Genomic DNA, 12,426 nt, shown 5'->3' on the forward strand with positions numbered 1-12,426 from the left:
TTACTAAAAATGGAGAGCTATGAAGCCATTGGAGAATCAATGGCAAGATCCTAAAACCATATGGACAATAGCATCGAGATGTTAGAGAATGAGGGGGTAAGCAAAGGCAGAATAAATCACGTCTGCTATAGTTCGTCAAACAAGGGGCAATGCAGATGGAGATGAGGCAAAACTGTAGGCGAAGGCAAGCAGGGAGGAGACAAAGCAAGTGAGGAAGAGCCAAGAGAGGTTGCAGGTCATGCCACCACGTAGCTGGCAAAGCAAACGAAGGGGGCAGATCTGAAAAGGAAGGTGGTATGCTCCAAGTGAGGACTGGTAGAAATATAAGTGCAAAACATGGAGATGGTAGGGGAGAACTGAGCATGTAATTTATTGCTCGACTGAGTACATGAAGGGACCTGATCTTGCCCTGTTAAAAAAGCCGGACCAATCAGTCATCTTACATACCTGTTTGCTGTGTCGTGTGAGACTGTTGGATGGAGAGTAAGACTAGGCTAATTGAAACGTACAGAGGACAGCTCCACAAGTTCTGCCCTGAAGCATGCTGTTTAGCCGATCATTTTGTACCCAAGGAGCTCTCCTTTCTATTTAACAGTCAGGGAAATTCCCCTTATCCCTACCATCAGCTCTGAGCTCCTAGAGCCAAACAACTACGGATGTCTTTGATGTTAATTTCATCCACCAGGCTTACCCCACACCTTTGCTCTTGACATATGTACCTACACAAATTCCAGAGATCTGTAACTAAACCTTCCCAGAAGTACAGTTGACATGGTGATGCACAACTGTAATACCAGCTCCTTGGAAAGTGGAAGTAGGAAGGTTAGAGTTGGAAGCCTACTCTAGAGTTTAAAAAAAAAAAAAATCATGAGACCTTCTCTGAAAAATAAACCAAAAGAGTCAGTGAACCTGACTTAAAATGGCTGAGGGCTTACTGAGCAAATGCAAGTCCCTGAGTTCAAATCCCAATATTGCCCAACACATAAAACCAAAACAACAAACAACAAAACAAGATACATGTTGTGGGTAAATTGTCCAAAGGCTTATGGGTAGGAGAATAGTGCAAATGACTCTAATGAAGGCATTTTTGGTTAAGGAAGTCATTGATATCTAATCAAGGCCCTGAGAATGAGGGAGAAGCTCACCACAGCTCTCTCCCAGGAAGTAAGAGAAACCCTAGCAACCTCATAGCTTTCTATCCATTCCAGAGGCAGATTCCTGTTGTGCAGCTGCCTAATGGAGAAACACACCCTGAAAATAGCAATGACAAGTTCCCAAAGGTCAGAGTGGTAGTAACTCAGACTTGGTGATCCGCCTGGACTCAAATTAGCCCTCAAATTAGCACTCAAATTAGGTCTTAACTTAGAATTCCCCTTACTTGTACAGAGGAAATCCTTCAAGGTCTACCATGATTAAGATTTCTATGAAAGCAGAGACTTCTCAGGGATTTCTTTCCTGATGGCTGGAGAAATCAAGACAACCTGAAACTCACCCCCAGGTGGAAACTACCAGGGAAGGAAAAGTTCTCCCAGAAATCCTGTCAGGACTTCCAGTCAGTAGCCCAGCTGCTGCCCAAGAATTCTAAGTCATGAGACAAAGGATGCCCCCAGTGACAATCCCATCTGACTGGAATTCCACCCTGTGGTCTGTGCAGAAACATTTCAGAAACTAACAACACCCAATAAATGGTGCTCAGATAACTACTTCCTTTTGATAAGCCTTCCAAACTCTACCGGAAATCAAGACTTCACCAATGTCTGTGAAACTAAGAGCGTCCGTCAATTTGTCTCTCTACAGACACACAATTTATCCAAAGAACATTCTGGAGTACTTGAGGTTCTCCTAGGGTTTTGTTAGATTAGCTATGAGAGGCCCAAAACTCTAGCTAGGTTACTGTCTCTGACTTTGCCATACAGAGGCAGGAAGGACCAACAATATTATTTGTTGACTTAACGAAGTTTGGGGAAATAGGGGTAGAAAGGTTCAAGTTGAGGGAGGAAGCAAGGAAATAACTTTGTTGCTGAATAAAAGACCTCAGTTTCAGATCAATAATATTTCATGGAGACTCTGGTAAAAATTAAAAAAAATATATAAAAAGAAAAGGTATTTAGTTGAAGTGAGTGGGCAAAGCAAACAAAGACATAACAGCAGATCAACCAGACTGGGTTTCTGGAATCTGTATCCAACACTGTGATAACTTTCACCTAGATCTCTAGGCAAGCCTAATTATTAAGAGGAATTTTGGTTCAGTTTGTAGAGCACTAGCTTATGAGCCAAAGCATCAGGTATCTAGTTTGAACACCAGTCTCAGACCGAAAAAGCAAAAGAAAAAAGGGGTGGGGTTTGGGTTTTTTTGTTTTGTTTTTTTTTTGCATTTGTGAAGAACTTAGTTCATCTTTTGAGAGTAAGTCATTGCTGTTTTTCATACAATATTCAAACCATATTTTTCAATAGCTAATGGCTTAAGATATTTTTTAAGTGTCTGTGTTTCAAAGGCTCATTTTATGTCTGTGTGGGTATGAGCACGTGAGTGTATGTTTGTGCATGCGTGTGTGTGCATAAGAGAGAGAGCGACTATTACAAAAACAGACTTTTGTAAAAATATCCAAAAGGAATACGGATCAGCTGCTAAACGCCTAGAGACAATTCCAATACCCACATAAATAGACCATGTAAGAATTTGCAGTGTCATATTTAACTGGCGTGACTAAAATAGACTCACTCTTTGTCAACTCATTTTCTGATTACTATGTGCTGTTTCTTGTGCACCTCAGGAATAACAAAACAAAATGCTGGAAAACGTTTGCTTCACGCTGAAGCCATTAAACTTAACTCTCTGAGACTGCTTGCAATTAGCTCTTTCCTTCGTTCTCACTAGCAAAGTTGGATGCACACTTCCAGACAGGCTAGATCTCTGGCAAGTCAGTCTGTGGTTTGGGGGGAGTCCAGAATGTGCTTTGCAGAAGTGGAAATAGAAGCATTTGTTCAGCTGGATAGTGGATCCATTGAAGGCTCTGGTTGTCCATAATAAAACACTGGTTAAGTGGAGAACAGAACAGCAAAAATATCTGACAGCCTGAAACAGTGCTTATCTTTTGTCATTTTCCAGGGAGCAACCATGTCACCATTTCTTCGGATTGGTTTGTCCAACTTTGACTGTGGGACCTGCCAGTCCTGTCAGGGTGAGGCTGTGAACCCATACTGTGCCGTACTTGTAAAAGAGTATGTTGAATCAGGTAAGAATGGGGACTGAGGTGGGGAGGTGACTCTGGCTATGAATATTGGGTGATGTCCTTCCAAGACCTTCAAGGTCATTTGATTCAACTGGAATTTACAGCTCAAGACATCAATGTCCAGTGTGTCTTAAGGACGCATACTAAGTGATACGTACTGACTAGAACCTTAAGACTCACTGCTGTTTTTGGGTTTTTTCACATAAACAAAGATAAGGCAAAAGGTTGAGGAAATTAGGTGAAGTGTTAATGCAGAAGAAGCACATAGAGGATGTATAACCTCTACTCATAAGCCTAGTTGCTTTAAATGATTACGAGTAGATTAATACTGACTAATCTAATTTGATCTTGGGATCAACTCTAAAGACTGCTTATTGTTTCCTTGGCTAAGCTTGGTGAAGTTTGGGGGAGTGAATCTATCATGATCCATTATAATCCAAATTCTAGCAACTTGCACTTACTAAGATCCTACCTGAATGGAAGTATAGCCATGTCTTAGGTGAACACGTCCAAGCAGCAAGTTCATGTCAAGGGGTCAAACTGTGTCTGTGAGCCAAGATTCCCTCCGTAGACTTAGAGTCTTCTGTTTCTAATGGACTATGTGTGTGGTCCCTTCGGCTTCCATTCATTCCTTCTGCTTTTTAGGATTCTAAGGACTTTCCAAGGGAAAGGTAGGAGAAAGTTTATATACCAAAACCTTCCCATCCTCATAACCTTTTCCTGATTCCCTGCATTCAGACTGGTTCAGGAGACGTGTGACCCCCAGCCCACAAGGGTAGAGATTTGAAGTAACTAGAGAAGTAAGTCTTCACATCTACTATACACAAAAGTGTTCTTGAAGAGCCTACTTTGAGGGCCCTGGGACTAGAGCAGAGAGGAAAACACAATACAAAAAATAGCAAGCAAGTCCAGAAAGAGCTCTCTTCCTTGACAGCTCCTACTCTCATAGCAAAAGGCAATCGTCCAAACTACAACGTGATAAGTAATGGTAAGTAAGGCATTTAAAGGGAGAGGAGAAGGATGGATACAGAAAAATGTCTGTTATTCTACAGAGAGTAGTCCTTAGGAGACCTCTGTAGGGGACTGGGAGCACTCACAGATGCAAGGGGAAACTGAGTCAAGTGGTGGAACCTCCATTGGAGGCGAACAGGTCAGAATTCTGAGAAGTCTAAATCCCACTGTGCTGCCTCAAACCAATAGCTAAAACAAAAAACAAAAATAAAGCAAAAACATTTTATGGCTCAGTTCATCCCTCCAGCCACTCTAAGTACATCAAAGGCAAGGAGACTGGAACATCTTGATTTTTTCCCCTCTGCCCCAAGTTTTCTCCTGTTTAGTTAAAAGTGAGAATGCCACTTGCTCCCAACCTAAACCCTTGCAAATGTCACAGACATCTTTGAAGTGTAAAATGTCTAAGTTTTTCAAAGCTGCTTTGGACTCAATGTGTCTCCTGGACCTGGCGTTCTCTCCAGCTTTAGGTCTCGCTGACATTTGCCTCTGGAGAGTCTTTTTCTTTTCTTTTCTTTTTTCTTTTTTTTCTTTTTTTTTGAAATTTCCTTCTTCTTTTGGTCTTGCCTTTGAACTTGGTCTAATCAGCCATGTGGATCAAGAGACCTTGTCAGAAAAGAAGGAAACAGTTTTTCTAAAAGATTGGCCTGTGGACTGTAGCGATTTCTCGGTTTGATTCTTGTGTTGTTGGTTTTGTTCTCACTAGAAATCACTCTGAATGTTATCACGCAAGTATTATTCTTACAGGACTTAAGGAAAATTTTGAACTTTGGTTTGTGTGAAGCTGCATTGTGTGAAGAGGGAGAGAGAGAGAAAGAGAGAGACAGAGAGAGAGATGAGTCAAGAGAATGAACAGGCTGTGGCAGGCGCTTTCTGTTTGTGAGCCTTTGAAAATGGTCCTGTTCATCCAAATGTGGGTAGAAATGTGACTAAACTATTGAATTCCACTAGTAAAATTTCTCCAGCTTTTCATAAAGGAACTATGCTGTCTGTAGCTTTGTTCTTAACCATAACCAGGACTTCTTTTTCCCATCTCCAAAATAGCCAGCAAAAAATGAAAATAGTGCTGGAGGTATACCTCAAGTGGTAGAGCACCAACCTAGCCAGCTCTGGGTTGAAACCGCAGCACTGTCTAAAGAAAGAGAGGATAAAAGAAGAATTTGAGAAGGCAGTGGTTCAACTTTTAAGTGTATTTATGCCAAATGGCAATGTTTAGCTCTTTTTAAAGAGGTTGTCATTATAAACCCAGATTGTGCCACTGCGTCTTGCAGTTGTTTTATACTGACTATTATTTTCACTGGATGCCTGGGAAATTAATCACATGACCAAGACCAACCGTCTAATAAAGGAGGATACCAAAAGGCAGAACAGTTTAAGTTTGTTTTTCCCTTTATGTGTTTTGTTTTTGATATTTTGGGAAAGGGTCTTCCCATCTAGCCCCAGCTGGCCTTGAACTTGAGTCATCCTGTTTCAGCCTCTAGAGTGTAGGCATTCCACGTATGTGCCCTGTCTTAGAGATTTATTTAAAGTTTTATTTGCTCAGACATTCATTCCCAAAGTGAAGCAATCAACTCATAAATATTTGCAGTCTAAGACATTATCCGATGCCTATTATTTAAATTACCTAAATGCATTTTGTTTGGAAAAGTTACTGAAACTAAAGTAATGGAATAGCTGTAGTGATAGGTATAAACATTTCTGAAAATATGGCATATAATGTTTGTCATACTTTTGAAGGATCTCCTCAAAATACACTTAATATTTTGAGACTATACTTTCTTATTTATTTCCAGAAGGCTGAAGAACTTCTATTTACAAACACATAAGCCAAGGTAATTTATAAATGAGTGTGTACTAAGACCTACAGTCAGTAATTAGAATACAGTTTGGTATCCTTTATTTTGGTTTCAGGTTGTGCTTTGTTTGAAGGGATAATCAAACATCTTTCAGTATTTTCACTAAACTTTTGACATGTTTGCAAAAATAAATAAATAAATAACCTACATGCGACTCTGAAGATTCAGCGCATGACCTCGCATCTCGACCATGGAATGGTGTGTTCTGTCACCTGCGTTGTCTCTGTTATTTTTGTCTTCACAACAGAATTACCCATTCCAGAGAGCAGAGGGAGTTGGTGTTACTATTAAGTTGAATGATTCTCTAACATTGCCTGAATGAGTCATGAGAATTCTACCTTTGTGGTCCTAGAAAATGGGCAGATGTATATCCAGAAGAAACCAACCATGTACCCGCCCTGGGACAGCACCTTCGACGCCCATATTAACAAGGGAAGAGTGATGCAGATCATTGTGAAAGGCAAAAATGTGGACCTCATTTCAGAAACTACAGTAGAGCTCTACTCGCTGGCCGAGAGATGCAGGAAGAACAATGGGAGGACAGAGCTATGGGTAAGAGTTGGATCTGTGAACTCTAGTTCATCAAATCTATGCACCTTGTTGTTAGCCAGCTCCAAGTTTCTGTCAGGATTTCCCAGGCCTGGAGTAAACGCATACACTTCCTCCTTAGTGATTTAGTAATGATAATGACAATTTATTATGAGCTTCAAAATGTATAAATATATTCAGATCTCTCTGGTGCTTACATAACAGTAGAGAAGGCTATGAAAATCTGTGGTTGATCTTTCACTGTTAAGTTTGGAAATATCAAAAGTTCCTCTTGAAGGGGAGAAACTATTTTCAAGATATCTGATTGCAAGAGGCTAGCAGAAAGACCTCTTTCAAGTTTGTCTATCAATCGTTTTAAGCCATAATGGAGTTAAATAGCTTACGCTGTACCAAAAACATCATCCACAACTCATGCTTAGCACACCACTCTTGCAAATCTAGGTTATAACTGTTGGGGTAGCAGATGTTTAGAAATATTAAAGGGAGGAGTAAAACATGGGTGCATTAAAAAATGCTAATACAAACTTCTAAGGACACCAAATGAAATAAAAGTGTATCCATAAAATCTGCCTTTACGTGATCTGAAACCCAGAAAACATTTTACTAATGTGTATATCATTTATGCCAAAGGTGAGGATCTTGCTTTTCCATTTCTTGCTTTACTATACCTCAGACTTTAGAAATCTACACAAAAGAGTTTCAGTTCTCAGGTTTCACAGGGGAATGAGAGAAGGCCCAAAACTACATTTTTGGTGTCCATTTTGGGTACACAAGAAAAAGTATTCTTTAGGAAAGTATACAAATTTTTGCTGGTGCAACTGATGTAATCTTTACAGACAGCTACAAGCCAAGGTTTTATTGAAGGTGGGTACGTGTATAGAACGTAGTTCAGAGGTTTCAATTGAGTGTTTCTGCTTTGAGCTTGGATAAAAGGATCCAGACTCCTCTAGATCAGCTGTTTAGGTGAGTCAGGAAAGGTTAAAGAACTGATGCTACAGATGGTCATATAGTGTTCAGGCGGCATTTGGATCCTTATTTAACCAATTCACCATCCTTTTCTGATTTTAAGCTGTAATTGTGGTGGGGGTGTGGGAGAGAGGTCCTTAATTTATTTTTATCTCAGATTATCTTAAACTAATAGTTTCCCTTGCTTCTATTATAAACTGCTTTTTAAAAATTAATTCCTCCATTATAAAGGGATTCTCTCAAACTTGCCTTTCATCTCCATCAACTATTCTGTGAGTAAGTAATGCATTGAGACTGAGCTCCTGCTTTTTTCAGGTCACCACTGAGCTCATGGCTTTCTCCTTTACTCCCAGAAGCAAGAGAAAAACATGTCTTTCTATGAGCATCGCTTTCCAGTAGTTGCGTTGCCCCTGGTTTAGTTTCCTGCATCACCGCTGTGTCCTGAATGTCAATAACACATTTCCTCACGTTTTACTGATTGCACCACTGCAGTGAGGATCAGGCCCCAACTCCTCCCTCTTCTCTTTCTGTTTTTGCCTTCATTTCTATTGCTCGCTTCACAAATCTGCCAGCCATGATGTCTCTACTTGATACTGAAAACATCTCTCTACCCACTGATCTATTTAAGCTTACATGAGAACTTACAGGTAGCCAAGCAGTCAGAGTTTATCATAAAACTGTAATCCTAAAATGCGATTACTATTATGTCAGTTTCTCAGACATCTTGGGAGGCTGAGCAGTTTATATAAGGTCACATGGGTAGGAAATTATTTAACTGCAATTCAAATTCAACTCTAGGTTTAAAAGCACATCTCTTGCTAGCTCTCATTTATTTCAGCTAATCCATGAATGCGATGATAAATCATGCCTTTGACTCACCTCTTTTCTTACTCATTTTAGTCCACTAATGTTCTGTGTGTATATATGACACATAAATATATATGATATATAAATATATACACATATATATTAAAGCTAGTGATTGGTTAGTGAATGAATGTCCTCTGAGCTTTGTCCTGTTCTCCAATATATGTCACATTACGTAAGATCCTGAATCAACTCCTAACATGGCACTTTGTTCTGATTCCTTCTATATAACTTATATTGCTCACATATATAAGCATATATGCATATATGTATATATACTTAATATACTCATATACTTATGTATAAGCATTTATACTTATATTCATATATACTGATTGTATACATTTTTTTATTTTTGGGGGGGGGGAGTCCGGTTGCAGGGCCTGAACTCTGGGCCTGGGTGCTGTCCCTCAGCTCTTCAGCTCCAAGGCTAGAGCTCTACCACTTGAGCCACAGCACCACTTCCGGCTTTTTTCTTTTTGCTTATGTGGTGCTGAGGAATCGAACCCAGGACCTCAGGCATGCAAGGCAAGCGCACTCTACCACTGAGTCACCTTCCCAGCCCAATTGTATACATTTTATACATACTATGTATATGTCTGCAACATATGTGTATGTATATATATATATATATATATATATTCTTTTATCAGACCCATCTAATTAGAATCCCTTTCATGGAGCATCTGGAATATTCCCAAGGAAATGTTTGCCTCTCTGAAAGCAAAGGCTACTCTCCTATCTAACCTGGGTTTGCATCCAATGGGAAAAGCAGGAGGGTCGTGGGTCTCTCAAAGCAGAATTTCTCTTTTCAAAAGCCCTACTTTGTCCTCTGGGAGCTAGTCCTGATGGCTGCTTACTTCTGTCGGTGATGAAACTCAGGATCTGCACTCTTGGAGCTCTTCAGATAAACAGTGTCACACAGGATGAAAACCAAATTTTGCCTCTACTTTATGCAAAGTTTCCTCCCTAAGGGGAGTGGGTAACTTGCTGAGGTGGTTTCCTACAAAAAGTCTGTAGTCAGGGGTGCTGCACGGCTCAGACGATGACAAGCGAAGGACAGAATCGATGGTTTCTTCCCTGACCCCTCACCCCGTGGCTGGTGATGACGTCATCAAGCTCAGGGCTGGCGTCACATCCTGACTGATATTTCTCTCCCTCTCTCCCCTAGCTAGAGCTGAAACCTCAAGGCCGAATGCTCATGAATGCAAGATACTTTCTGGAAATGAGTGGCAAGTGACAGTTCTTTTTCCTGTTTGGGGGTGGGAAGGGCACAGACTATCATTCAAGAGTAACTTGTTTCACTGTTGCAAGGAGAAAAAAGCAGCACAAGGAACTTTATTAAAATTTTCAGTAGTCTACAGACATGAATTGGACATAGTTATCTGGGCCAGACAGACATAAAAGAAAAAGAAACAGAAATAATTGAATTTAGAAATTAAATAGAAATTACAACTAGAAATGAAAAAAAATAAAAATAAAGCACAAATGTTGATGGATACCAGGGGCTCACACCAAACTGCTCAAGGATTAAATTCTTAAGGCCAGCCTAGGCAGGAACGTCCTTGAGACTTTATCTTCAAATAGCCAGCAAAAAGCATGGATGGAAACATGACCAAGTGGTAGAACGTCAATGCAGTAAGCAACACTAGTAAGAGTTTTGAGACCTTCGTTTAAACCCCAGTATCACCAAATAAATAAATATAGTAGAAATGTAAATACAAAACATTTACATCATTTATTTTTTAATTGGGTGAACTCATGCCTGGTGCTTTTAAGTCTCTGTTTTAGTTTAGGAATTTAATGTAAAATGATAATGTGTTGCTATGTATGCATACATATGTGCACATATATATACAAACATACACACACATACATACATACACTATATATATATATATATATATATATATATATTTCCAGAACAAATATTACACTATTACTAAAACAAATAAGAAACTAACAATAAATTCTCCACAAATCTACTGGCATAATGCTAGAGTTGAAAATTAGTTCCTTTCAGGAACAACAAAGCATAAGGAAGCCCAGTGCTAAAAGAGTTTAGGTTCCGTGTACTGTATAGACTTTAGTCACAGAAGCTAAATTACTAGAATTGTGTGTTGGATGCCTTTGAGAGTCTGTCAATGCTGTTTAAATGGATATGGACCAAAATCATCAAATTCTACACTGCAGAGTGAACTTGCGAACTCCCTGATGCTAGACTGCTTTGATTTTCCTTCTTCCTAAATTTGTTTTCCTACAGGTTGAATATTGCTTACCCCAAATGGTTGAGATCAGAATTTCTGATTTAGTTGACTTTGGACTTGGGGATATCTAAGCATCCATAATGAGATATGAGATACCTTGAGAGATTGAATTTTCTAATGTTTCATGTATATCTCATGCCCATAGCCTGAAGATAATTTTATATATTTTAAGTAAATTTGTCCATGAAGCAATTTTCTGGCATGGAATTTTACACCTGTTGCAGTCTGTCAGTGCTCATAAAGTTTCAGATTTGTGTTAAGCACTGGGGCCTCATCTCTGTAACTCAGAAAGCTGAGATCCGAAGGATCAGGGTTCAAAACCAGCCCAGGCAGAAAATCCAAGAAATTCCATCACCAGTTAACCAGCAAAAAAGGGACTTAGAGGCATGGCCCAAGTGATAGTGCCAGCCAAGCAAACACGAGACCCTGAGTTCAAATGTTGGTCAAGAAAATGAAAAAAGTTTTGGATTTTTTATTTTAGAGTTTGGAATTAGCCATGTTCAACCCTTGAATTTTCGCTCAGATTTACATTGCTTCTGTAAAACACATCTAGTTCCTTATGTGTCCAGATACAATGAAAGCAATAGTATGGGACAGTCAGGGAAACCTTGAACACTCACCGGGTTCTAGATGATTGAGTCATAGCTCTTCATGTTTTCTGTGTGATAACAATGTATGATCGCTATGTTTCTCTCTGAAAGGGAGCCTTGTTCTTTTACAGACAGGCTGAAATTCTTATAGGCTAAGTAATGTAATACAAGGGGTTTGTTTCAAAATAATTTATTGGTACAGGATAGGGAAAGTAGATAAGGTTCTAGTAGAAGACAATGGCTCTGAGTTGATTGTTGTTGAAGCTGAATAGTTAACATTTGAAAATTGATCTTAATATTTCATCAGATTTGTGCATATTTCAATTTTTCCATAATAAAACTTTCAAAGAAAGAAAAAGAAATGAGCTGAGCACTGGTGACTAACAACTGTAATCCTAGCTACTCAAGAGGTTGAGATCTGAGAATCAGAGTTCAAAGCCAGTCTCGGCAGGAAATTCTGTGAGACTCTTCCCCCAAAAAGCCCAAAGTGGAGCTGTGGCTCAGGTGGTAGAGAGGCTGGCCTTTGGCAAAAAAAAAAAAAAAAAGGTGAGCTAGCTCTTAAAATGTGTACACTAGGAAAATAAAAAGTGTGAAAGATGGTGTGGAAAGAGAAGGCAAGAGAAAAGGGAAGTTTAAGGAAATTTAAACTTGAATAACATTGAAGATAATATCCTGTCTCCTGAATCCCTCCACGGAAGGCTCAACAATAGTTTATCCCACAAAAGGGTTAATACCTTAGCTCTCCATACACAGATTACTCCAGTCTTGTCCTTGAAAAATCTGCCCTTGACAAAACTGTTATCTCTTTTCTTAAGATTTTTATTGTGAAAATACGGTACAGAGGGGTTACAGTTACATGAGCAAGGTAATGAGTATATTTCCTATGGAGCACTGTTGGTTCTTCCTTTGTTTTTCCCCTACCATCCCTTCCCTCCCACCTCCACAACTACACTCCTCCTCCCTTTTCTCCCCCTCCCCACCTAAACTATAAAGTTCATTTTTTTCTTTTTTCTTTTTTTTTTTTTTTGGGGGGGGGGGGGGTCCGGTCGTGGGGCCTGAACTCTGGGCCTGGGCGCTGTCCCTCAGCTCT

General features: G+C 39.6%; 1 protein-coding gene across 2 annotated transcripts in view; it reads left to right on the forward strand.

Annotated features, from left to right (window-relative positions):
* Window positions 1–12,426, forward strand: part of Prkcq (protein kinase C theta) — an 84,731-nt gene that overhangs the window by 31,787 nt on the left and 40,518 nt on the right. For both annotated transcript variants that reach the window (XM_042686116.1, XM_042686117.1), the window contains exons 2-4: window positions 3,110–3,236; window positions 6,450–6,649; window positions 9,651–9,711. In XM_042686116.1, the coding sequence (XP_042542050.1) occupies window positions 3,119–3,236; window positions 6,450–6,649; window positions 9,651–9,711 (379 nt within the window). In that variant the 5' untranslated portion in view covers window positions 3,110–3,118. The remainder of the gene's footprint in view (window positions 1–3,109; window positions 3,237–6,449; window positions 6,650–9,650; window positions 9,712–12,426) is intronic.

The sequence above is a fragment of the Dipodomys spectabilis genome, unplaced genomic scaffold, assembly GCF_019054845.1.
Source record: "Dipodomys spectabilis isolate Male_0828 unplaced genomic scaffold, ASM1905484v1 ptg000096l, whole genome shotgun sequence".
In the NCBI taxonomy this organism is placed as follows: domain Eukaryota; kingdom Metazoa; phylum Chordata; class Mammalia; order Rodentia; family Heteromyidae; genus Dipodomys; species Dipodomys spectabilis.